The 26224-nt window shown below is 48.9% G+C and overlaps 1 protein-coding gene and 2 pseudogenes across 1 annotated transcript; 2 read left to right on the forward strand and 1 right to left on the reverse strand.

The window, feature by feature from the left end:
- Positions 1-13531: 13531 nt before the first annotated feature.
- Positions 13532-14558, reverse strand: LOC129087193 (pre-mRNA-splicing factor ISY1 homolog; annotated as a pseudogene).
- A 335-nt stretch (positions 14559-14893) lies between these two features.
- LOC129087140 (pre-mRNA-splicing factor 38A-like) lies at positions 14894-15857 on the forward strand. Its single transcript, XM_054593948.1, has one exon. It carries the CDS (start codon positions 14894-14896, stop codon positions 15821-15823), a length of 930 nt encoding a protein of 309 aa, XP_054449923.1. The 3' UTR covers positions 15824-15857.
- Positions 15858-19203: 3346 nt separating this feature from the next.
- On the forward strand, positions 19204-20484 carry LOC129087195 (DNA/RNA-binding protein KIN17-like; annotated as a pseudogene).
- Positions 20485-26224: the final 5740 nt, after the last annotated feature.

Here is a 26224-nt window from a genome sequence, read left to right on the forward strand (position 1 = left end):
TATAGGCAAAAGTTTGACCCAGCAGATGGCAGGTGACACACATCACTCATTTGCCTCCTTTCCTATTAATACAAATACAAAGACAGGAGGGCAGGGCCACAAAAATTATGGAAGCCTCATGGAAGAGGGGCTTTCCAGCTTGACTGCATGTATCCTGAAGGCAAAGCCATGCGTTGTATCTTTACCACATACAGAGTCTTGTTACACTGAGCCAGGAGCCATGGAAAAATACGTTTCATGGCATCCCATTCGATTAAGGCAATCCATGTCGTTCATCCACCCATTCATGTACATGTATGCATCTATATGTGTTCATATATGTATATATCCATTCACATATCTATACACACATCTGTATATATGAATGAATGTGTATGTATGGATCTAACATATTTATATATTATGCATTGTGTAATGTAACATGCATAAGTGAATGTGACATATCATATATCATGTGCATGCATTATACATACATATGATTTGTGCTCATGGGAAAAGGCGGGTTGGCCATTTCTATGTCCGTTTCCAGAGGACATTCCGGAGTCCGTGTCCCCTCTGGCTCTCTGGCCCACTGGGTACACAGGGAAGACGTACATCTTTCTCATAAAGGAGGCACTGAAAACCACAAATCCGTAATGGGGGAGGGGTGAACTGGTACTGCGCATTGAGCTTCTACAAGTCTCTGGCCCATGAAAGGCGAGTGCTCTGCTTTCCTCCCCTCCCAGATTTTGGGGTGCTGGGTGGTGGCAGTGGAGGCATGCAGACCCCCAACCAGTGCATACAGTGCCGCGGGCAGAGGGTTGGGGAATGGTAACGTTTCACCACGAGGAGCAGGGACTCCGGTAAGTCCCTGACCTTGAGGCTACATAATCAGGGACAGACAGAGCCCAGATGCAGAGCCTCTGCTGGGCCATTTGTCAGACGGGGACCACGGCAGAACCTGTCAGTCTCATAGCGCTGCCGTGCAGCATGCCAGCCGTGTGGTTCTGGCCACAGGATGGAGGGAAGTTTTCAGTACACCTTAGCCAAGACTTGGGCTTCCTCCCTCTGCTCTCCTGGTGTGGTCCCTGTACTCCCTCTCACCTGGCACAACAGGACCCAGAGTGGACCTCCCACCACCCCCGGACACAGGTGCAAGCAGCTGGAAAACATAGCTCGGCCCAAACCCCTGGTTCTGTGCGGGGCGGGGAGCGGTGGCCGTGCTGAGTCTCACGCAGATCCCGTGGAAGGGGCAGCCGTCTGCTGCGAGGCCAGCAAGACGCCCAACACCGTCTTCTTCCTCCAGCATTGCTGCTGAGAGAGCAGGCGCCCGCCCTCCAGAGAGATGGCATTTTTGTCTGCTGTGGGGCAAGAGAGAAAGGTTAACTTTTCGCTTGAAGGTGAGTTCATCCAGGTGGGGGTAACGATCCCTCCGTTCTGGGTGTTCTGTAGGTGCTCCAGGGCACTTGCCAATGGCCAGCATCACAGGAGATCCCTCCATCATCTCGAAGGCTGCCTGCCTGCTGGCCGTGACCTCCTGGGACCTACCCTCTGGCCGCCCCAGACATGGGCTCTATCTGCCCCTGACGCTCCCTTCTTCCTGCTGGCCGGCCCTGCCATCTGTCACAGACAGGACGGCCAACCTCAGAGCCGGGTGACCTTTCCAAGACACCAGGATTTGTTTAATTTTCAGAATTCACCTCTCCTCAGCCTTCTTATCAGAGGCAGCGAGGCCCCAGCGCGGGAGGCGTTTGGCACCCTTCCGAGTTTTGAAGCAGATGGGCTGGGTGCTCCTCCGCCGTGAGTCCTTTCTCCTCCTGGGAGAGGGACGGAGAGAAAGGGAAGACCGATCGCGCGGGGTGTGGGTGGAGAGGAGGTGCCCAGAGAAAAGAGGACGATGCCCGGTGCACATCTAATTACAATGCCCCCCTCTTCGTGAGAGCCTTGCTCTCCTATCCCTGCATTTTCTATCTTAAAAACATCTTCCACACATATCATTGCAGTTCATGCTGGCAGAGGTTTTATCACAGGCTGAGCATGGTCTCATCTAACGCATGGTCTCAGCTACCCCTGCCAGCAGCACCTTGAGACCCTGTTATCCCCATTTTCCAGGTAAGGAAACTGGGGCACAGCCAGGGAGATTGTTGCCCAAAGCCACACACTGTGTGGAGGGTCCAGGGCTTAAGTCCAGCTTCATGGCCTCCAAAGTCCAGGCCTGTGGCAATGCTGAGCCTGAATAAATCTCCTCTGGTTCTCACAAGAGGCTCCGTAGAGAAATATTTACTCTCCATTGGATTTGATTCTAAGTATTTCACTTTAATTTTCAAGTCACACAGCCAGCAAATGTCGAGCGCTGGAGGAATAATGTAGTAACAGATGCTACGCGGTGTCTGGCATGGGGGGGTCAAAGCCCTTGACCATCTATGAGTTTGCTTAATTCCAACAGCTATATAAAACACTATTTTATGGCCCTGTGACTGCCATTTTCCAGGAGAGAAAAAGAAGGCTTGGGGAGACAATTTAGGGTCTGTTAGATAGGACAAGGGTCTCAAGGCCTGGGCCATTCTTACTAAATGCTATTCTTGTTACACATTAACATGTAGCACAATGTTTTGCTATAGACAGATGAGCCTGACAGGAACTCAAAGGGATAGATGTAGCCAACTTCAGAGAAGAAATCAATGTGTATTTGACCAGAGAGTGCCTATATAAGCAATGGTTTAGCCTCCGTTCAGGGAGACAGAGCTTTGGCTATGAATCCCTCTGTCCCCTTAACTTGCTGCAAGTAAATAAAACTACCTTGTGACGATCACGTTTCGTTCTTGAATGGGACACTCCCAGGGGTGAACCTGCTGAGTTTAGTAACAGGTCCCCAAGTTCAAACTGCCGGTGAGTGTGAGGACAAGCTGAAATCCCAGCCATGCGACCCAGCAGCTTCCTGTGTTCTTGACTAGCACGCTATCCTCCTTCCCGATCAGAACATGACCAGCTGGACCCCCATAGCGAGGTCTTCCTCCCGTGGGGTCACCTGGTGCTTCATAGATCAAAGATTCTAGACGCTCAAGGGCAGCAGACCCCATGCAGCCACCTGCTGACTCGCCTGCCTTCCTTTTCTGCCCCGATCCATCCAGACCCTTCCCTGCCTCCATTTCTCCTAGAAACCACAGGGCATTTTGAGGCTGGTGCAAACTGGTTTGGGCAGAAAACGTCTTGTAAATGGGCAGTCACTGTAGCAGGTTCTACCACCTAAGCCCGGAAGGGAGAGAGATTTTCCAGAAGAGAAGCTGCAATACACACACACACACACGCATACATACATACATATATACACACACACACATATATTTGGGAATTATGGGCACACGCCTGTTTTTATTATTATTTTTTTTAATGGAGGGAGATTTGCCAAAAGAAGCTGAGTCTGCGAGCTTGGGCCCAGGCTCCCTCTGAGGACATGAGGTGACCTCACGCTCCATTGGTAAAAGGCGAAAGGTTTATATAATCTGAAGAAAAACCAGAGTATGCGCTGTTGGAAGTCAGGAGAAAGCAGCGCCTAGCTGACAACGCAAACCTTGGGAAAACAGATGTGCGAGAGTCTCTTCCTTCTGGAGTCCAGCTTCCTTAGTTCGAAGCTGTCCAGAACTCTGAACCTAGAGGTCATGTAGGAGCTTAAAAATGCAAAGGAATAAGAAACCAAAACTGACATCATATTTCATTTTGGCTGGTTCGGTTTCTGTTTTCTCAGCTCCACTTTATAATTGTGCCACCTACCTGCTCCTCATTTCCTACCCGTGACATCGCTTGCCATCTTAGCTTGTGCCTTAGGTCGGGTTCTCAGCTTTGTCTCATCCTTTCACTCAAATTCTTTGGCTTTAGGAGCCTCATTGAATAACATTGCGAGCAGGAGAAGAGGCTGAGCGAGCACATGCTACGTGCTGGGATGCAGCCCTGGGAAGGTGGGCGTGCTCTCTCTGCACTCTGCCTCTCCTGCGCGGCCGGGAGCGTGAGGAACCCAACGTCAGTCACGAGTGGGAGGAGTTCTCGCGGGGGATGTATGTTGCTTGGAGAGCACACAGCGAGGGGTCTTAACCTAGTCAAGGGAGTTGTTTTATACTAATTCTGTTATTTTAACCTTTTCTACTTTTATCCATCTCTTTAATTGGGTTTATTTTATCCTTTGTTTGGAATAATATCCATTTAGAATTTTATTCTTAGTTGATGGCCCAGCAGGCAGGAAACATGGACACGGTGTGACTGCGACGTGAAGAGACCACACTAATTAAGGTGGCCCTTTAGCTGGCCCTTCCAGCTGCTCTGAGCACCTCCCCCAAACACGCACACACAAAGACATGCACCGACACAGAAATACACACACACTCTCTTCCTCCCTTCATACTTCTGGCTGGGGGATCTGTGAGTTATCAAGAATAAAAATTGCTCAACATTGACACCTTAACTGCTAGAATTAAGTTACTTCCTCGAACATATCCTCTTTTCTTTCTGAAGTGCTGGTGGTGTATGGCATGTTCCAAAGGTCCTAATGAAAGCATCCGACCATATGCTGCGGTCTTGTCTAATCTTCACCGTGACAGGCAGCAAGGTGCTAGTATTTCCATTTTCAGATGCAGGAAACTGAGGCTCCGCCAGTTTGGGAAACTTGCCCAAGGTCACAGGGCTTGCTCTGAATGGATTCAGCCCTTGAACCGCGCAGTCTCGTTCTAAAGTGTAAACTTCTCCCAGCCCCTGCCTGATGGCTGTCTTCCCTCCCCAAGTATAGGACCGGCCTCGGAATAGTCTGGAATCACCGAAGCCACAAAACCACACCACTGCCAGCTTTTAGAATCGAGTCAAATGCCTGCAAGGGAAGTCACTCCCCACCCGGGGAAGGTGCCACTCTGCTACCCACTCCAGGGGACCCAGGGGACGCTCATACGCAGCTGGGGGACCATGATTCTTGAAGGAGCGACTGTTACTGAGTGAAGGGCAGATGTGAGAGCTGGATCTGCCTCTTCCATCCATGTGGCTTGGGGTAAAGAGCCCTCAGTTCGGTTATCCATGAAACGGAGACCCTGCTTCTCTCCCTACTGCAGAGAATCCGTTGGAAGAGCAGATGAAGACCATGGAAGGAATGGTGCTGCGGAGGGAGAGGGAGGGGCGCAAGGAGTGAAGGGTATGTTGGACTGTGGAAGCCCGTCGTTGCCGGGTAGACAAGCTTGGCGGAGGTGTGGCTCAGCGGTTCCCATGAAGTATTCATTGGTGGTAGAGGGGTCCAACCCGCTTTGGAAATCGGGTTGGCCTTATTCACAAAGTCAAGGTGAAGATTTCTATGCTCTGTGGTCCAGCAATTCCACTCCTGGCACCGGAAGCCACATGTGGATGGTCAGTGCTGCATCCTTGCCCCGGCTGAAAACCATCAAATGCCCAAAGCAGAGTGGAAAATTTGGGACTCATTTATATAATAGTATAAAAGTACAGTTGGAAGAATCATACCACACGGTCATGGTCAATTCTGAAGCGGGGGAGGGCCACAACATAGCCAAAATCCCAAGGCTAGCCGAGCAAGAGGAGGGGGTGCCCAGCACAGACAGGAGTCCTCGGTAGCACAATGTCTGTGACCTCCCTAATACCCAACCATAAAACTGAAGCATTAAGGATTTAGAGGTCATTTAGGCAAAATCCACACCAGGGGCATGCCTTCCTTTGATGGTGTTCACAACAAGCAGTGGCTGAACCCAATATCCCTTCCTTGGATACCAGGTCCCCAAGTTCAAACTGCCGGTGAGTTTCTCGCCACCGAACCCAGGCAGCCCGTGTGAGACCGAACAAGGAGAAACTAGACTTCGCACACCCGGGCCTGCTCTCAGTGCCGAGTCCCTGGGGCCAGCTGAGCAGCTCTGGAGGAGCTTCCAAGACAGCGTTCCTGGACCACCACTCGCCAGCCTTGTTCGGTCCCACGATGGGAAGGCACTGTCGGGTGGCGGTTATGAGCCCAGTACATGGAGCAGATGACTCAAGTTCAAACATGACCTGCGTATCAGATGTGTCATTTTGGGCAATTATTTCACCTTACAAAGTAATTACTCCCATCTCCCCTTGACAGATGAAGAAATGCCTTTCAAGAGGTTGTCACAGTGATTAAAGTCAGGGTATGCCATCTATTTAGCACAGTATTTGACCCGAACCTAATGTGTGAGTTTTTACTATAGTGGTTCCCAGATTTTGCTCCATGTTCGAATCACCTGGGAGCTTTAAAATGAAAACCTGAGGCCAAGTCACATCTCGTGCTAATTAAATCAACATCTGAGGGTGGGAGCCAGGCATGAGGACTTTTTAAAAATCCCAATGTGCAGTAGGGTTTGGCCATCGTCACCATCACTTTCTGTAGTCAGGCTTCGGCTGCCGGGAGTCTCTCGGCCCGGAGAGCACAGCCACCTGCTCGCATGGGCTCCTAACAGTTTCGTTAGCTCCGGCCCCAAAGCTCTCCTGCCTGGGTGTGTCCAAGTTGAACTCAGCTGCTCCATGGTCTTCTTTGCCACTTGGCAAGCCCAACAGAAAATGCACCACCAGTCTTCCCTCAACGCCCAGTTGCTGCCAAGCCCAGGAGACTGCCTTTGCCCCCGCTCGGTTCAGTTGGGGCCGGTCACATTCCTTCGGCGATGCCTCATCGCTCTCCTTTCAAGGAGAGTGAGAGGAGCAGCCGTCCTCATTCAGGCCTCCATTGTAATCATCACCTCCCAGCTGGACAATGCCAATAACGTATGTGCTCTCCTGGCCTCCACTTGAGTCCCCGTTCCCAGGCACCAGCCACAGGGGACTTTTAAACGCACGTCTCATCACTCACCTTGCCTTATACTACCTGGGTGAAAACCAAGCTCCTGATCCCGTCCTGTAAGACTGCTACCAGCTCCTTTGACGTCAGCACTCTTCTGACCCCATGAGATCTCCAGGTTCGAATGGTATTGGCGTTTTACTCCTTAAATGCTTCAGCCCCAGGACCTTGGTACATGCTGTTCTAGGCTACTTTTATCCCCAGGAGCTTTCTCTGAAGCCTCCAGCTAGTTTGTGTGCCTCTGTTAGCTACTTCTAGGGATCCTCATTTTTTTCCTGCTGTTTGTCTCACTAATAGGTAATAGAAAAGTCTGCGATTAAATGTTTTTTGTATTAACTCATTTAATCCTATGATATGGACCTTGTTACCCCATTTTATATAAGGAAACTGAGGCACAAAGAGGTTGAGTCATTTTCTTAAATGAACATCACACAGCTAGTGAATTGCAGAGCTTGAACTTGAACCTGGGCAGTCTGGCCCCAGAGCCTGAGATCTGGGCATGGTCTTGTCCAGATTGAGACCGAGAGCATCTCCCGTGGCTGCTCCAGGTTGTGGCTGCGCTGCCCCCCACCCTGATTCCTAGAGCCCTGCATGCAGGAAGCACTTCATGGGTCCCGAATGAATAATCCCCAAAGGAGGAAAGGACAGCAGGAAAGTATCCTTCTCTCTACTCCTAGGTCGGCTCAAACTCGAGAGGCGGCGAGTGGAAGCAGGGCCGGCCTGGTCTCTGCGGCACCCCTCGTCTCTCCCTGTTTGGAAGGAACCATCCAACCCTTCCCCTGGCCCCTTCCCAGCTGCCGGCTCGGGGTCTCAGAACAGAACAACCCTACCAATTCATCAGGGGACGTCAGCCTCGTGGAACGGTTGGAGGCATAAATCAAAGTACGAGGAAAGGTTTAAAAAAAAGAGGTAGTGGGGAGAGAAAAATCAGGGAAGGGGGTGGGGAGAAAGAGCAATGGAAGGAGAATGGGGGGAATGAGATCAAAGGCAAAAATTCATCAGAGATAACGGAATTATTTATTTTTCCTGCTCTCATTCTCTGGGCCTTTGAGGCCTCCACACTGATGTATTTGGACATCTTGGGGCCGTCTGTTACCGGAGGCCACCCCAGCCCCTCTGCCGGAGCCCAGCCCCCCAAAGGCACGTCGGTTCCATCAGCAGCAGCTGCCCCCTCGGCGGCTGCCCAAGGAGCCTTTTGAAGTGGGTCTGGGTGGTGTTTACTCACCCTCGTGTAAGAAACGCGCACACGGTGCTGGTGGCAGCAGCTGCCCTGGGTGGGGGTGGGGGTGGGAGGGAAGGGGGTACGCTCATCACTCACGAGCCTGTTTATTTGGGAACCAGAGCGGGCCTTTCTCTGGTTATTACTCAACGTCTTCTATAGACCAAGCCACACTCATTCCCGAAGGTGGGGCAGGAATAACAAACATACTGCCCGCTGCCAGACGCGCCCACCTTGCCTGGGCCCCATGGTGCACTTGGCTTTCACCGAAGGCTTGGAAACGCAGGGCCGGGAGGATGCTCCGCTGGCCCCAAGACGAACCCAGGAGCCCGCATGCCAGGCTTCACCTTCTGGTTCTTTCTCTTACTATGGGACACCCATAGGGAAGAGAATTCGGTCCTCAAAATGACTCCCCTTTCTCCATTACAGCTGGGGACACTGAGCCTCGTGCCTGTTAACATAGGCCAAGAACTTAGAGAAGTGCTCACTACACAGTTAAGTCTGGTAGAAACGCTCTTCAAAGACTTGAGCTACACAAGTTCAACAAGGCTAAGGGCTACACAAATTTAACATGGTTCCTCTTCCTGGTTTTTTAATTAATTGGTAGATAATAAAATAATGTCTAAAGCTGTTTTATAGCACAATAGACTGGCTAAAAAGCTGTGGAGAGAGGAAAAAAACCCAGTCATCTGAATAATTGTGCTGAGATTGATGGATAGTGTTCTGCTGAATGCAAAGTGATCGAGAGGGAAGATGGTTCTTTTCTTTGAACAAGTTGCCAAATCAGCGAAGTCCTATGTTAAAGTGGGCATATGAGCAAAGACTGGAGTCAGACAAGCGAGCCTCAGAAATCTGAGGCTGCCACTTGCTGGCTGTGGGACCTGTGAACACAGAGTCCCAAACTTGCTTCTTTCTCCATTAGTGACAGGGAGACAATAGCTCCTTCCTCTACAAGGGTTTTGTGACCATTCTGCGAGGTTTTATAAAATAGCATTTCTATAACAGTGTGCCAGGTACTGTCCTCAGTGTCTGACAGTGTATGTGCTTATTTTAGCCTCAGAGCAAGGCTCTGAGAGGGGCCCTAGCAGCCTTGTTTTACAGATGAGGAGACTGAGGCTCAGACAAGTGACTAAGGTTATATAGAATAGCATGGCCAGGGGCCCACAAGAGGTGTGCACACAGAGGTTGGACACTTACTTTTTATCTCATCTTCATGTCTTCAGAACAGTTCATAATTGCAATACCCAGGCTGCTGTGCTCGGTGACGCCTGGGGGCGGGGCACGTCAGAGGCACAAACGAGACGGCTCTTCCGGAAGAGAGAGAGAACGCTAGGCTCGCAGCGGCGGACTGGAGGGGGAGCCCTGGGGGTTAGGATCTTTGGAGTCTCAGTGAAAGAAGGTGACCCAGCCTGTCCCCTTCTCTTCTCCTGTGGAGGCAGTGACCAATGTCCTGCTGAAGGGGATGTGGGCCAGCCAGACCCTGGCTGTTCAACCTCAGGGACCGTCAGGAGTCAGGGAATTGAGGCCCTTCTGGGAAGGTACAGGTGGGCCCGGCTGCTCTCGGGTGAGAAGAAGGTCTAGTGCTGGCTTCTTGTCACTTGGAGGCAGCAGAGAAAGTGGTCCTGCAGACCCTCAGAGACTCTGCAGGCTCCCCACCCGCCCGGGTGAGACGTTGCTAGGATTTCTGATTTGAGTGTCTGGAGCCTGCTTCACACCATCCTGGCTGCTCCTCCAAGTCTTGCCACAAATACCAGGAAAATACGACCAGTTGGCATTCACCCAGCTGGGCTGAACATCGCTTCGTTAATTGGGTTATTTTTTTTTTTTTTTTTTTACAACAGAAAGTGGGCCTTTTTACTTTTCTCTGCCAACAAGGGTATTCCAGAAAGCATGGACGCTCATGCTTCTCAAATTTCCCTACTTATGCCTTTCATGGAATCTGAGCTTTGGAGTAATCCTGCAGAAGGAGCAGGGTCAGCGCCGGCCAGCAGCCCACGGGCGGAGTTGGGCCAGACAGGTGAATCTCTGCAACCTGCCTGCCCGTTCTCGCCTTCAGACAGGCTGGCTGGCTTATGCCAAAAAGGAAACTCAGAGAAGAGATGACGCCCTAAAGGAGCTGCTTTTAGAACGTGTAGACAAAGACCCCCTGGACCCCCGACACAAAAACTTGCAGGCACAGGGGGAAGGCTTGTGCTGGCGAGGTGCTCGCTGGGCGCGAGAGGCGCAGTCTGGTTTTGATTAAAGAGCCATTATTTACTCACGTCAGGAACGATGCTCAGGAAGGCAGATGTGGTCACATGACCACGGGCTGGTGTGGGAGCCGTCAGCCCTGCCAACCCTGAGAGTCACCACGCACTTATGCGCGATGGCCCTGACATGGCTGGAAGACCTCATTAAATTCCCATGATGCTCTTACTGAAACAGACATATCTATTTATCACAAGATTTCCTTCTTCCTCCCAGGAAAACACTGAGCTCTAGGCTTTCAGGCTGGGCAGGTTACTCAGAAGACTTATGAACCTTTTACCCGGGACATGGGAGATTTCAGACTTTTCCCGGGTCTGGGCTTACTATTGCTACATAACTTCTGACTTGAGCCTCAAAATAAAGTCATCAAGAGTTACAACCTTTTTCCTCCCCTTTTCCTAGCTTGACCAGGGAACTTTCTAGAAGTGTGTGTGGTTCAAGACTCCTTTCCACTTGGGAAAATAATGATGAATGTCAGAAAATGGTAGCTGTCATGATGTAACAGGTTTTAAGAACCGATGCTGTCACTTTTAAGAACACTTAATTCGTAGCCTGACACTGTACAGGTCATCATCCCCCTTTTACAGATGGGAAAACAGAGCTTCACGTCAACTCAAGCGGCAGGTTTTCCTGAAATCCTTGCAGCTAGGATGCAGTGCAGACGAACGGCCCCCCTGCCCTGTGTTTCTGCCCTCTGAGCCAGCCCTTATAAAGGACTTCCTGGAATCCTGTTTCAACCAGTAGGGCTGAGGCTTGCCGGTCCAGCCGGAGCTGCGCAGCTCTAACCCCCTCAGCATCTTCACTGACCACACAGAGCAGCTCCATTCCGACCAATGAGGACAGTGCTTTTTGGACCAACCAAACTACAAGAATTTGGAGTCCTCATTGGGATGAGGACAAACCAATCAGGGACCAGGGGTGGGGACTTCTGTCCAGATAAGTCAGTTCTCCTCGGGCTCGGCTCTGGGAGTACACACCCCCTTTCCTCTGAAGACTGTCAGCCATGTTCCTGGGTGGAGCTGAGGCACTGAAGACAGGTCCCTGGAGCGGAGCGGAGCGGGCAGCTGGAGCAGAGCACAGCTGCGGAGCCTGAGAGGGGCCTCGCCCCAGGACCGCCTCGCTCCAGGGCAGCCTTACGGCTGTGCAATTCACAGCCGTCCTACTTCACGATGAGCTATGATACTATCGCGCTGTCCCGCAGCCATGCCATATCACGGGGGAGCTGTTTTGCACCGAATTAAGTTTCCTTCTTCCCTGCACCCTCAATTCAGGATTCCTGTGGGTGTTGAACTGGTGCCAAAGACCATCGGTTGACAACACGCTCGTCAAAACTAAGACATTAGCACCGGCATATCCAGACTGACCTGGATCTCAGCAGCGCTTCCCCTCCTCTTCCCATCGCTGCCCAGCACAGATCCATTTCTCTGGCCCCGTCCCATCCTCTCTACAGTGGAGATGGGTTCTCCCATCCAGGCCTGTCTGAAGTCAGGCTGGGTCAGTTCACCGAGACTGGTCACACTTGAGTTTATATTCTCATTTGCTTGCGTAATTATGTGCTAATAATTAGGGTTGTGGGAATTAGGCAAAGCTGTTTGGGTAGAGAGTAGAATTGGGCCTTAAGGCATGGGTGGGATTGGCAGGGGAGAGTAAAATGGGCCTGGATGGGATTTGGTGGGTGGAGACCAGATGCCTGAATGGGATTTGGTGGGTGGAGACTAGAAGGATGGGATTTGGTGGGTGGAGACTAGAAGGATGGGATTTGGTGGGTGGAGACAAGAAGGATGGGATTTGGTGGAGTGGGGACCAGATGCCTGAATGGGATTTGGTGGGTGGAGACTGGCTGGCATGGCTGGGATTTGGTGGGATGGAGGCGGAAGTCATCACAGGCCTGGAGCAGAGCCCTCCCTCCCCCAGGCAGCACCATGTTAGGCACAGAGACCCTTAGTACTTAATGGCTGAGAAGTCCCAGGCCTGGAAGCTCAAGAACCCAGCTCTTCATGCTTCTGATCACATTCAGCTGCCGGTTCATCGTATGGCTCGGATACTGCATCTGCAACCCCTCCAGAAATGCTGTTGCTGGCTGCACAGCCTGCGTGGGAGGGCCCCTCCCCAACCAACATGCAGGTCTCTGAACGTAGGTCTATCTTCCCAGATAGCCAAGGCCGCCGGCCTGATCCAGAGAGACCTGATCAGATCGCTGGGGACAAGCAGGAGGGGCCAGGGGAGGATTTTGCTGGGCAATGAAAACCTGGATGATCCTGTGGCAGCTGCCTGCGTTTCCCAGGGGATGGGATTTTGGGTGGGAAGGAACTCCGGGCACTTCCTGGGGTCAGGCTGGCCTGGCAGAAGGGGGCAGGGTTATTCTTTGGGTGTTCTAGAGGGAACAGGCTCTGAGGCAGGAGCCTGCCATTCCGGGATGGTGTGGCTTTTGTGCATTACGTTGTTTTAGTTTGTAAACTCACCCTATAGAAACCAACAGGGGACAAGCTAGAACTCAAGTGTTAGAGGTTAACTTGAATTGATGAGCTTAAGGGATTAAAGCTGTGACTTGATAGGCTGAAGTAACTGCTTTTAAATAAGACTTTTCCTTTATCACCAAACCTTTGCCTCTGGGATTTTGCCTTAAGGGTGGTGGCGGGGAGCAGGACCCCAATTTACTGTTTGGTAATGGCGATTTTTTCCCCCTCTCATACAAAAATCTTTAATAAAAATAGCTCTCTCCAGACCCGTCATAGAAGAGAAGTAACTGACTGGGCCACAGAACTGTGCCAGGCCCGAAATGTACCGCTCTGGCTGGCAGTAGACACGTGGGATATGAGCGCAGGGTTGACACATTTCCTTTTTCAAGAGGGGTTGCAAATGATGTCTTTTTAGGCACAACTATTTTTTAATGGTAGTAATTGATCACCCTCCCCACCAAATGACAGTAGAAGGCCAAATAAAACCCAGGCAGCCAGTTAGCAGCCTGTTTTACACACTCAAGATAAAAATAAGTGGGTTCACACAGGAGCACAATATTTGTACAAAGGTGACAGCTGAACGGTTAGTGTGTAGAAAGCCTGCGAGGGAAGCACGGGGCGGGCTCCTGGGGTGGGATCAACAGATGAGGTAAGACCAGGTAAGAGGTGGCAGGAAGCCTTATGACCCTAGCTGGCCAGCTTGCAGTCCCAGGACAGCAGAGTCCTGGGCATTAATGCAAGGGCCAGGTGGGCTGGAGCACTCCCAGCAGATTTCCAGACCCCGAGGACGGCCCTCGCTCAGCCCCGATATCCCATGAGCCTTTTGGCCTCTTCTCTCTGGGCCTGCGGGGTGTCTCTCGCATGCTTCTGCAGGAGTTCCGTCCTCTTCCTCTGTGCAGGTGCCTCCTCGACTTCCTGCAGCAACGCGCAGGGACATGGGCAGGGACTACGGCTGCCCGCCTTCCCCTCTGTTCTCCAGGCTGCCTTCCTTAGACTCCTCCCTGGTGACAGCACAGATGTTGATCTCTTCCTCCTCTTCTTCCTCCCTGTCCTTTTCTCTTCTTACCAGTCGAGCCTCTCTGCTCTCCACTTTTCCACCCATTCAGCTCGGCGTTCTTTTCATATTCCTGTTCGAAAGGTGCAATAACACCACCCTCTTCATCTAGGTAACCGATTCAAAATCAGAAATGAGGGCAATTCAAAATCGATTGCCTTCATGAGCTCAACTCTTGTTTTTCTTGGAGGGGGAAGAGGTTCTTTTTCAAAGAACTCCCTAACGCCAGGCAAATCTTTCGCTGCTCCCAAGTACAGAATCCTGCGCAAATAACATCCCTTTTTTATTACAAAATCAAAAGCATGTAATTCTGTAACATAACTATCACACTCAAGCACACCATATGACATTCTAGGCGAAATGGTCAAATTAAAACTATAAATTATTACACCCTGTTATTACCCTACCAACCACACTTGAGCAGGCGTTACTTCTGCCAGACCCTGTATTTGTAAACTATTTCCTGGGACCTTTTTCTCTTGATGATCCAGCATTTTAGGGCCAACATTTACATAATCAGGACCACCCAGTGTCCATTCCCTCTTAGCAGTTTGTTAATTTCATCATTGAGGTCACAAATTCGGAATTCACCTAAGCAAGCATTCTGAATCTGAGCCACATTTTTAGAGATTTCTCCAATGATCTGTCGTCCCCACTTCCCAGCTTTGGGCCAGTGAGTACCTTTGGAGGCAAAACAGGGTCTTCGTTCCTTCACTTTCCCCCCTCCAACGGAGCTTGGCAAAACCTTGCTAAGGCCGCCATGGTCTTTCCTGCATTTCCGGCCTTTGTGCAAGTAGGAGTGCCAACCTCGGATGTCAGCCAGGAAACTTGACGGCCTCGGGGGGGCCAACCTTGATGGGGATCAAGATTCTAACTGTGAGACAGAGGTCTGATCAGATCAATGGGGTCAAGTGGGAGGGGCCGTAGGAGGAGTTTGCTGGGAGACTAAGGAAAGCAGTCTAGGATGGGATTGGCTGAGAACAGCGAGAACTCAGGTGTTAGAACTTAGTCTTAATTGATAGGCTTAAGGGATTAAAGCCGTGACTTGATAGGCTTAAGTAACTGCTTTTAAATAAAGACTCCGATAGAACTGAAGGTGTTCTAAAATGGCAAACCGTACGGTGAAGGATGCGCACAGTATCCATGGCACAAACCCTCAGTATCTGGTGGAGAAGATTATTCGGACGCGAATCTATGAATCCAAGTACTGGAAAGAGGAGTGTTTTGGACTGACGGCTGAACTTGTAGTCGATAAAGCCATGGAGTTAAGGTTTGTGGGTGGCGTCTATGGTGGCAACATAAAGCCAACACCCTTTCTGTGTTTGACCTTAAAGATGCTTCAGATTCAACCGGAGAAGGATATCATTGTCGAATTTATAAAAAATGAAGACTTCAAGTATGTTCGTATGTTGGGAGCACTTTACATGAGGCTGACAGGCACTGCAATTGATTGCTACAAGTACTTGGAGCCTCTGTACAATGACTACAGGAAAATTAAGAGCCAGAATCGAAATGGGAAGTTTGAACTGATGCACGTAGATGAGTTCATTGATGAACTACTGCACAGTGAGAGAGCCTGTGATATCATTTTGCCCCGGCTACAGAAACGCTACGTGCTAGAGCACTTGGAGCCTCGGGTTAGTGCTCTAGAAGAGGACATGGATGATGTGGAGTCCAGTGAAGAGGAGGAAGAGGAAGATGAGAAGTTGGAGAGAGCGGCATCACCTGATCACCGCCGGAGAAGTTACCGAGACTTGGACAAGCCACGTCGCTCTCCCACGCTGTGCTACAGGAGAAGTAGGAGCCGATCTCCTAGAAGGTGGAGTCGGTCTCCCAAAAGGAGAAGCCCTTCCCTTCGCCGAGAAAGGCATCGGAGCAAGAGTCCACGATGTCATCGCAGCAGGTCCCGAGACAGACGGCACAGATCCCGCTCCAAGTCCCCAGGTCATCACCGTAGTCACAGACACAGGAGCCACTCAAGGTCTCCTGAAAGATCTAAGAAAAGCCACAAGAAGAGTCGGAGAGGGAATGAGTAATGGACTCAGTTTGGATTTAGTCCAAATCGCCTACTGCGGACATGAAGGCGTCTCTCTATGCAGAAGGATTAAGATCTACTCCCGAGGCAGCTCTGAGAATATTTGAGCTTTTTTTCTTTTTCTTTAAACACCTAAAAGTTTCTCCACCTTTTTTTTTAAATGAAAGAGGTGCTGAGTTTTGTATCTTTTTTTTTTAATACTATTCCGTGTTTGAGGGATAATGCTCTCCAAGCGCTGCTTTTGACCCCTTTGTACAACCAACATTGAAGATTTGAGGATGTAACCACCTAGTGATCCTTTTATTATTAAAAACACCCACTTTCCATCTTTCTATAGTTTAGTTTTTGGTTTGCTCCATCACTGGAACTGCTTTCAGAATCCTAAGATTTGTGCAACTACTATTACATGCAAAGATCAAGTGAGTAAAACATATTAATGCCAAATGCTTCCCCCAGCAGTAGCAAGTGACAGTAAACATGAAAACTGATTGGCAGCAGCTTTGTAAGAGTGCAAATGTAAAGCTCCTTAGAGCTTGTTTTTAACCCAGCTGCATCGAACAGTTCAACAAACAGTAAAATTTAGCACCTTTTTAAGGATTCTTATAGTGTTGTTTCTTCTACACAGGCCTTGAATTCCAGATTGAGATGCTTAGTCTTTATTCTACAAGAATTGGCATTCCAGTCTAGCCAGTAGCAGTAGAGCAACAAGATTGAAAATATTTGATGGAGAGAAATGAGCACCACTCAGGGTTCTGACTGGAATTGTTGGAAAATAGTGTTATTCACAAAGCTAGAAAATGCAGCTGGAAGAGACCAGGTTTTACAGGGGCAGTTAGTGAGAGCGGTAGTCATGAGAACGATGCATTCAGTTTAAGTTAAACGTTTAATTTGAGACGGCTATGGTGTACCTAGATAAACCCCAGACAGTTGGAAATAGGGACAGGAGTTGAGCATAGTGATCTAGCCATGAACTGACAATATTTAGGTAATTGTGGATGTGTAGAATTAAACATTGCCCAGGGATTGCGTGTATACATAGGAAAAAACAACAATCACAGGCAAGAGCAACACTGGTGAGAGGAAGAAGCGCAATCACGATTAAAAACTGAAATGAACCATTCAGAAAGAGTTAGAAGAGGTCTACGGATGCAGGAGGAAAGTAAGGACTGAAAAATGTTCCTGGGCATTGATAATCAAGAGGGTATCACCATCTTTGCTAGAAAAGTCCCGTTTACCTGCACTTACCTTTCCTCCTCTAAAAATGGAAAAGTAGTTGAATGGCTTGCAGCAGGTCCGGTCCCAGCAAAAATTCTGAGCACCAACGGCCTCACATGGGATGGACCCAGTTTCTTGGGAGGCCATATCTGGTCACAGAATTCATATTCTACTGCTTGCTTGAACGAAAGGATTTTTGCAGCAGTTTTAAAGTATATAGGCATCGTGCTTGTGATTTCAGATTCTCTAGTGATTCTTCTGGTGATACTTCGGCTAATAAAAGTTGTCCACCAGAGCTATTATTGTTTATCATACAACTATATGTGACTGCCTTTAAAAATTAAATATAAGCACCTCTATTTGCAAAAGACAAACAAACAAACAGAAAACCCCAACTCCTTTCCCTTATCACCAAACTTTTGCCTCTGGAATTTTGCCTCAAGGGTGGCGGCGGGCAGAAGGGCCCCAACTCACTGTTCAGTAGCAGCAACGGCCCTTCAGGTGGGACCCTAGCTGCCTGTGGCTGGTCAGCCCCGAGAGTGGGACTATGGGTTTCCCAGTGTCAGAAGTTCCTTTGCATGCTCACTCCAGGTGCTGGCTGCCTAAACACACCAGGCTGGTGGAAAGGAAATGAGGCCCAGGTGAGGAATGCTTTGGGCGAGCCATTGTATGGGAACCAGGTTTATGAGATTGGTTAACGGAAGATTGGCCTGTGAGTACTCTTTGGAGTAATGGAATTGTGGATACCAGTTTTGATTATGTTCTCAGGTTTTTTTGGGTTTTCTGGCTACAGTTTTTGGCCTGTACATCTGGACCAATAAGGGCGGTTCTGTGCTGGCTCCCGGAGGGAGCCCGCGGGTAGGGTTTTGGAGGACTGAAGTATTTGCTGCTATTATCCAATGACCAAGGAGATGTTGATTAATCATTGTAACACTGTGTGGCCTATGTACATTTTGGATTATGAGGAAAGATGACCCATGCATGGCTCCCTAAGTTATTGTACCATCAGTTGAAACACTATTGCCAACAGACAGATGGGATGAAATCCATTATAACAATGCATTTATATCATTGCATAATAGAATTTCACCAGGGACAGAGAATCACTTGATGAGGGAGGAGGCCTCAAAACCCCTTCCTGGTAAGAGGACACAGGAAGAAAGGGAGAATGAGGAGATAAACCTCATCAATATTCTGAACCCAGGGGACCCAAGATGGTGAGAAGGAGCTTCCTCACCACCACCCCCTCCCCCTAAAGCAGAGGCCATGGAGCCAACAGCTCCACCCCATATGACAAGGGATGGGTCTCCCCCTCAAGGACCCACCAGAGCACCCAGTTTGGCCAGGGAGCATCCCCATCCGGAGCTAGGCAGTTTCCTTCGAGGCAGCACCCTATGGACTGAGTAAGTCAGCAAGGCCGGCCTGCTGGCTGCTACTGGGCCCAGACTCTGTTCTCCACTTCACACTTACTGAACTGGAAGAATTCTGACCACTCACCCAGGAAGGATCCTCAGAATGGCAGATCTTATCGCCTCCATGTTTGCCACTCATCATCCAAACTGGGCAGGTGTACAGGCTCTCTCAGTATCCTGCTAACTGCAGATGAGGGACGGCTGGTTATAAATAGGGCGAACGGAGGGCCAGCGTGTGCACCACGAGGATCATGATGGGGTCCCAAACCCGCTGAGGCAATTCGCTTCACAGAGCCCAAATGGAACCCAAATGGTGGGGACCTAGCCTTTCTGGAAGATTATAGAAAGTGTATACTGGAAGGGCTTAAGAAGGGGGTGCCCAAGCAAAAGAGCCTGAATCTGGTACTTGCGGATCAACAAAGACCAGATAAGGACCCTTTTGAATTTATAGAGAGGCTCTATCAGGCCTATAGAAAGCACTCTGATGTTGAGCCACAGGCACCAGGAAATGTGAGGATGGTGAACATGACTTTTATTAGGCAACATGTCCTGGATATTAGGAGAAAACTCCAGAAGTTAAATGCGGCATTAGGAACGAATCCCTTGCAGCTGGTAGACATTGCCTTTAAACTTTACAATGCCCGGGAAGCAAGGAAGGTAAAGAGGCCACAATGTTCTTAGAAACAGAGAGGCAAGGCCAGAGGAGAAAGCAGGACCCCCCAAGGAAGGAGGAGTGGCCCAGTAGGTGCCAATCATGTGCCTATTGCAAGGAGGAGGGCCAACGAAGGGGAGGTCCCAAACGAAAAGGGAAAATAGCTGGTTGGCAGTGCACTGGGCCCTGCAGAGTGAGCGTGCAGGTGGTTGCTTGGGAAAGTCAGATTCTCTTACCCCTGAGGCCGTCGCCAACAGGATCGAATCCAAGGGGCTCCAGAAGCTGCGCTGGTATTGCCAGCTGTGCCCGGAGCAGGGCTGGGACGAGAATGGCTTTAAGTGTCATTGTGTGTCTGAATCTTATCAGAGACAACTAGTGCTCACTTCAGAAAATCCTCAGCAGTTTATGGATTATTTTTCAGAGGAATTCAGAAATGACTTTCTAGAACTTCTCAGGAGACGCTTTGGCGCTAAGAGTTCACAACAGTATTGTTTATAATGAGTATATTAGCCACCGAGAGCACATCCATATGAATGACACTCAGTGGGAGACCCTGGCTGATTTTACCAAGTGGCTGGGCAGGGAAGGCTTGTGTAAAGTGGACAAGACACCAAAAGACTGGTATATGCAGTACATAGACAGGGACCCAGAAACTATCCACCGGCAACGGGAGCTAGAGAAAAAGCAGCAGCAGGACCTTGATGATGAAGAAAAAACTGCCAGATTTATTGGAGAACAAGCGAGAAGAGGTCTGGAAGGGAAAGAACAGGAAGCTCCTGTTTTTACAGAATTAAGCAGAGAGAATGAAGAGGAGAAAGTGACATTTAATTTTAATAAAGGAGCATGTAGTTCAACAGCAACATCTTCCAAGTCAAGTTCTTTGCGACCAAGTGCATGGAAGGTGGTAGAGACCGCAGCTTCAGTGAAACGGAAAGAATCGTTCCGGAGCTCAGCGCAACGGAAAGAAAAAAAGAAATCCGCACTTGATGAAATCATGGAGATTGAAGAGGAAAAGAAAAGAGCTGCCAGAACTGACTACTGGTTGCAGCCTGAAATTATCATGAAAATTATCACCAAAAAACTTGGAGAGAAATACTGTAAGAAAAAGGGCATTGTTAAGGAAGTTAACTGACAAACGCACAGCTGTTGCAAACATGATCGACTGTGGAGACAAGCTGCAACTTGACCAGGCTCAGCTAGAAACAGTAATTCCAGCACCAGGAAAGAGTTCTCGTTTTAAACGGAGGCTACAGAGGAAATGAAGGCACCTTAGAGTCCATCAATGAGAAGACCTTTTCAGCTACCACAGTCGTTGAAACTGGCCGTTTAAAAGGACGCAGAGTTGAAGGAACTCAGTATGAAGACACTTCCAAACTTGCTTGAGTTTGAAAATTTGTTAACATTAAAATCCTAAAGCATCAAACTGGTGTTTGCCAAGGCATCATGAGACTACTGTGTTAGGGTGTTTCTTTTGTATAAATCAAATGAATGTATTTGAATATTACTGTACAGTTGTTTAGCTAAATTTTTAAAAACTAATTGACTCAAAGTATCAACTATGTAAAATTTTTCTTATTTTTGTTTTCTTTATAATAGTTTCTTGATTTTTTTTAAGTCTTCATTAAAAGAATGGTATTATAAGGTGAAAAAAAAAAATAGAACGCCCATGTAACCACCACTACAGTCAAGATATAAAATACTTCTTCCATGTTCTTTTGTAGTCAATTACACCTCCTTCAGCTCGAGGCAGCCAGGCTACACCGCTGATCTGCTTTCTATCACTATAGGTAAGGTTTGAATTTTTTAGAGTTCTGTGTAAATAGAATCATTTGGCTTATTTCGTCAGAAAAATATTTGGGGGGATTTATTCATGTCATTGTATCAGTTGTATGAATGTAGGACAAGCCAGTAACCCGGGCACAAGTTTGCTCATTGCAGGTTTGCCTGCCCATACGAAGAACCCCTGTCCCCGTTCCAGCCAGGGGACTGAGTCCTACTAAAGACCTAGAAGACTCAAGGCCCTGAACAGCAGCCCGCTGAACCACAGACTGGTCTCTGTGACGTTCTGTTAACAATGCATTCTCCCCTAAAGCTGACGGGAATCAAGCCCTAGATACACCACGCACAGGTAAAAGGAGCACCGCCTGAGGGCATGCAGACCCTGCTGCTGTGGTTGACGCTGAAAGGGAAAGCTGGACTTGCATTCCAGAAGGAGATTTGAAATTCCTCTTCTGGAAAAGGACAGCGACCCCCAATACAGGGTGACAACATTTCTTTTACTTTATTCACTGTAAACCTGGAGAAAAGGAAATCTCACTCTTGGGTAGGATTAGACTTTGCTTGTTTGGTTTCTTGGCTTGTTTTCTGATCTTATGGGGATGTGGTTGGAACTTTACTGGTTTGGGTACATCAGGAATCCTCTGTCTCTGCTGTTTGGCCATTGGGACCTAGGAGAGGCCATCTGTGAAGCCAGTTGGAGAGAGTGCCTTTACTATTTGGGACCTAGGGAGGGTCATTAGGTGCCGGGGGAACCTGGCGTGGGGTGAGAGAGCATCTCTCTGCCATGAGACTGGGTGGTGAGAGGTCATGTCTCTGCCAAGAGACTAGTGGATGCACTGGTGGGTGAGACAGTGCCTCTACCAGTGAGGCTGTGGGCCATTTGGGACCTAAGAAAGGTAGCCTGTGTGACCAGGTGGTAGGACCAGGGGGAGGTGAGACAAGATTCTAAGACTAGTTCCAGTCCCCCTTCTTCTGGAACTCTGTCTTTGCTTTGGACTTTGCTTTGTTTCTGGTCTGGAAAAAAATTTTTTTGAGGTTTCCCAGGAAGAGTCAAAAACTTCACATCAAGTGGGAAAGGAAACAACGAAAGGTATAAGGCATGGAAATGCAATCCTGGTGGATATTGGAAGGATTGAGGATCTTCCTGCCTGCTTTGTATTTCTTTCCCTACCTGATCCCTCCAGAATTTGGCATTCTGAAGATGGCATAAAACCGGTAAGACCAGCTTCCAATGGTGGTTTTGTTCATTGAGACTTTGACTGGAATGTCATGTCTGAAGAGGGGCATGACTGGGCTCTGGTTGTTCCCAGGAAGCCTTGAGGGACCAACGTTGACTTCTGAAGCTGATGGAAGCCCACCGGAGAAAAGGCCTGGTACCTTGTCTGGTCACGTGGTTCATGGCAGTCTTTCCAGGGAAGGAATGAAGGTTGCTTTCCTGAAAGATGGCAAAAAGGAACCTTAAAACATGACAGGAACCTTGAGGACTTGAGGAAGATAGGTACTTCAGGAAAAGCCAGGTGGCAGGAGTGTGGCTTGGCTTCTGCGCCCTGAAGGGCAAATGAAAGCTCCATCTAAAAGTTACCTGTGAGTTCCAGCAAGGCCGACTTAAAAAATCACACGTGATCAATTGTTGCTCTTGTTGTGTTTATGCAAAGGAACAGGCAAAATTAAAACTGGACTTAATATCACCCTCATTGTCCTCAAATGGATTGAATTAAGGAGAGAAATTGTGATTCAGGGAAGATCACAATGCTCAGTGGACATCAGTCTGGTGTAGCTCACTGTCTTCAAAGTTTTGTTTCCACTTGGAAGTTAAACTGGGTTTGTGACGTCATCAGAGATGTTCAATTTACCAGCAAGAAGGACTGGTCAGATTGTCACTGTTTAATATTCCAGCAAAAGCCTTGCAACTGAATGTCTTTTCAAACGGTAGTCTTGTGGACTCAGACTGGTTTGTGATTGCTGTTGAATTAACACCTGTGTGTTCTCACTTCTGTTTTCATAGAGTGTGTGCCTATGGCCTCATTACCTGGGTGGCTGTTTATGTAAAGTAGGTCTCACTCAAGGAGCCCATTGCCCCTCTCTCCCCGGGGACGCCGCTGTTTGACTTGACTAAACGGTTGAGTTGGTGAAGTATGGGTTGGCCTATTTGGCTTCGCATTGAAACAGGTTTTCTTTTCTGTCCTCATGGTTTGAACAGAAAGGGCCCAGAGGTGTTAAATTGGGGTGGGGGGGAGTCCTAGGATATTTCCCTCCACCCTGCGTTAAGTACAATGGGTACAAGGGCTTCAGAGAGGTGTGGCATGCTATTGCACACCTCCTTCAAGGAAGCCACTTTTCTTAATCACAGGCCTAGCAGAATTAGTCCCTACCTTTGTTCTTTAGTTGTTATAGTTTTGATTGTGCCTTCTAACTCTCTTGCCAAATTTGTCGCCTCCAGATACAACAAAGATGCCAACTCGCCCAGCATCGTGCATGCTGCTTTACTGGCACAAGAGACGGACCTGGACTTTGCAAGACCCTTCTCTCTCCTGTGAAGGCCTCCCTCCACCCCAGACCCCCTTTCTCGTAGGGATCTCTGGACCAGGGGATAGGTAGGACTACGCCCATGGCCAGCAGGAAGTAGCTACAGAAGAATGAGACCTTCGCCCATTTTCCTTTGTGAGAATATAAAGGTCCTAAAGTGTTAAATGGGGGAATTGATACAGAGATTTGACTGAGATCACTGGGGGGAAGTAGGAGGGGCCATTGGAGGAGTTTGCTGAAGCCATGGAAAGCAGTCTAGGACGGGACTGGCTGGGAAGCTGAATGCCAGAGCAAATGGAAGTGAAAAGAGGGCTGGCTTTGGCGCTCAGGCTCTTCTTCCCCGAGGATAGCTGCGGGATCTGCTGCAGCTGCCTGCATTTCCCATCGGATGGCATTTTGTATGGGAAGGAACTCCAGGCACAGCCTAGAATTGCACTGGCCTGGCAGAGGGGGGCAGGGTTATTCTTTGGGTGTTCTAGAGGGACCAGGCTCTGAGGCAGAAGCCTGCCATCCTTCCAGAATTATGTAGCTTTGTGTATCTTGTTGCTTGTTTGTAAGCTAACCCTACATAGGAACAGGAGAAAAGCTAGGAGAACGCGGGCCTTGGAGAACTCAGGTGCTGAAGGTTAGCCTTAATCAATAGCTTTAAGGGATTAAAACTGTGCCTTGATAGGCTTAAGTAATTGCTTTTTGAATAAAGACTTCCTTTATCACCAAACCTTTGCCTCTGGAATTTGCCTAGAGGTTGGCGGTGGGCAGCAGGACCCCAACTTACTGTTCAGTAGCAGGCCCACCTGTAAAACTTCCATCCAGGCATCCTCAAGGTGGTCTGTCAGAGTGGAAGAGGACTTTATTGTGGTTTCAATTCCACCCCTCATTTCTCACAGAGGGCCTCTAACCGTGGACTCTGGCAGGAAGCGGCCCCTGAGAAATGGGGTCAGGTTACGTTAGAATCCCCCGGGGGGCTTCCAAAGCACCCAGAGGCCTCGGCCCCAGTCTGGACCCCCTGAAACCACAGTCCCAGGAATGGATTTTTACAATCTCCTGGATGACTAGATCAAAGGCAGTTTGAGCCACGATTGTGAATGGATTTCCCAAAATTATTTTAGAGGCATCTTTTCAAGGAGTTTGTGAAGAGAGGCGTCCTGGAAGATACCTTGGGTGTGACGTGCAAACTGGGCCTCTGCCCACGTTGTTCTTCTCGTACCATCCGAGCCAAGCAGCTCACCTTTCCTCCCACTGAGGGGCTGCTACTGGAGACACAGCGCGCATTCCCTCCCCTCACTGTCTTGATGGAAAACTGCACCCCGTGTATTGACCAGACAACGATGAGCAAGTGATGATGCTTTGCAGAAGCTCTCCCGCCGAAGTTAAGCTTTCGTTAAGCACACAGCATGGCTGCTCGAGAGATGTGCTCGCTTCGCCTTATGTTTAGGAAGCTTGTGCCTCGCCAGGTCCCCAGTATGTAAACCACGGTCCCAAGTGAGGGCGATGACTGTGTAACGTCTGTGTACTAATCGTGTCAGGCAGAAACTTCCAAGTTGGAAAGTCCGTGTACTTAAATACCTGACCTTTAGTTTATAAACTGTATTTGGTTATTACATCAGGATACTGAAATTTTGTCTCACATTAGCGTATTCCCCGGCCCCAAATCAGTATGAATTAATTTTTTTTAATTAAAAAATTCCCTACTTTTAGTCCTCAGTTTTGCTAGCCAAAAGACTGGATATTTTTGGTATCTTTGTATAATGGTGGTTCTTAACTGGGAGTGATTTTGCTCTGGGGATGCACCTGGAAATTGCTACTGGCATTAGGGGGCAGGGGTTAGGGATGTTGCTAGACATTCTACAATGCACAGGACAGCCTCCCACCCCCATAACTACCCAGGCCCAAATGGCAGTGGGGCTGAGATTACATAACCTTGTTTTGGATATCAGCGCACATATACATATATACACGGGCAGCCTGTAACTGTTCTGAATTTTGTACTTAATATTAAGGACATCTGTGTATTGCTCTGTTGTGTGCATGTACCATAGAACACACACACAAAACTGGAAACAATCTAAGCCTATTACCTCCATCTTTGCACATTTATCCAATGAGTTTTCAATTCAGCTCATCTGAGCTATTGCAGATGTGTCTTCCGTATTGAGGAGGGCGGGCTCTGGGACACCGGGAACGGACTCCCCCTCCTGTGTTGGCAGAACTGCGCTCTGCGGTTGTTTCAATGCCCACATGTGCATTCACAAAGAGCCTTGTGAATCACCGAGCCACCGGGCCCTTGGAGGACCTCCTCTCAGAAAGCCAGACCTGTGCCGAAAGCTTGAAGAAGGCTGCTCCCGGGGTCTGAAACCCCGAAGCCCCCATGAGTCATGGCTTTGAAATCCACCTCAGATGCCAGCTGAACACAGAGGCTTTGCATAATCAAGTTGACAGATGAAGCTGGGCCTGCCCTGTTAGGGACAGGCTCATCCATATCCTGGGTTTAAAAGAAATATTGCGTTTTTAAAGAGGAAAGAAACATATTTAAGAGATAAAGAGGGGAAAAAAAGAGGAGAGTTTTCTGGTCATTAATTATAATAAAACGCAAGGGGAAAAAATCACTTTAAAGGCATGCTAAAGCCCTGTAATCTTCAAAGAGATAGAGGAGGCTTGGCTGCCTAGGAACAGAAACTGCACCAGGAGACCACCAATTCCAGCCAATTGCAAACAGCCAACATGAAGGCCGCAGTTGTTGCAAGAACTTGCTGGACGGGAAACGTGTGATGTTGCTGCCCACGTAGGGTGCGCTCTTACGCTTAGGTGCTCCCGAGAT

This window comes from Pteronotus mesoamericanus, unplaced genomic scaffold (assembly GCF_021234165.1).
Source record: "Pteronotus mesoamericanus isolate MK-2021 breed Mesoamerican mustached bat unplaced genomic scaffold, CSHL_Meso_final scaffold_507, whole genome shotgun sequence".
NCBI classification, from domain to species: domain Eukaryota; kingdom Metazoa; phylum Chordata; class Mammalia; order Chiroptera; family Mormoopidae; genus Pteronotus; species Pteronotus mesoamericanus.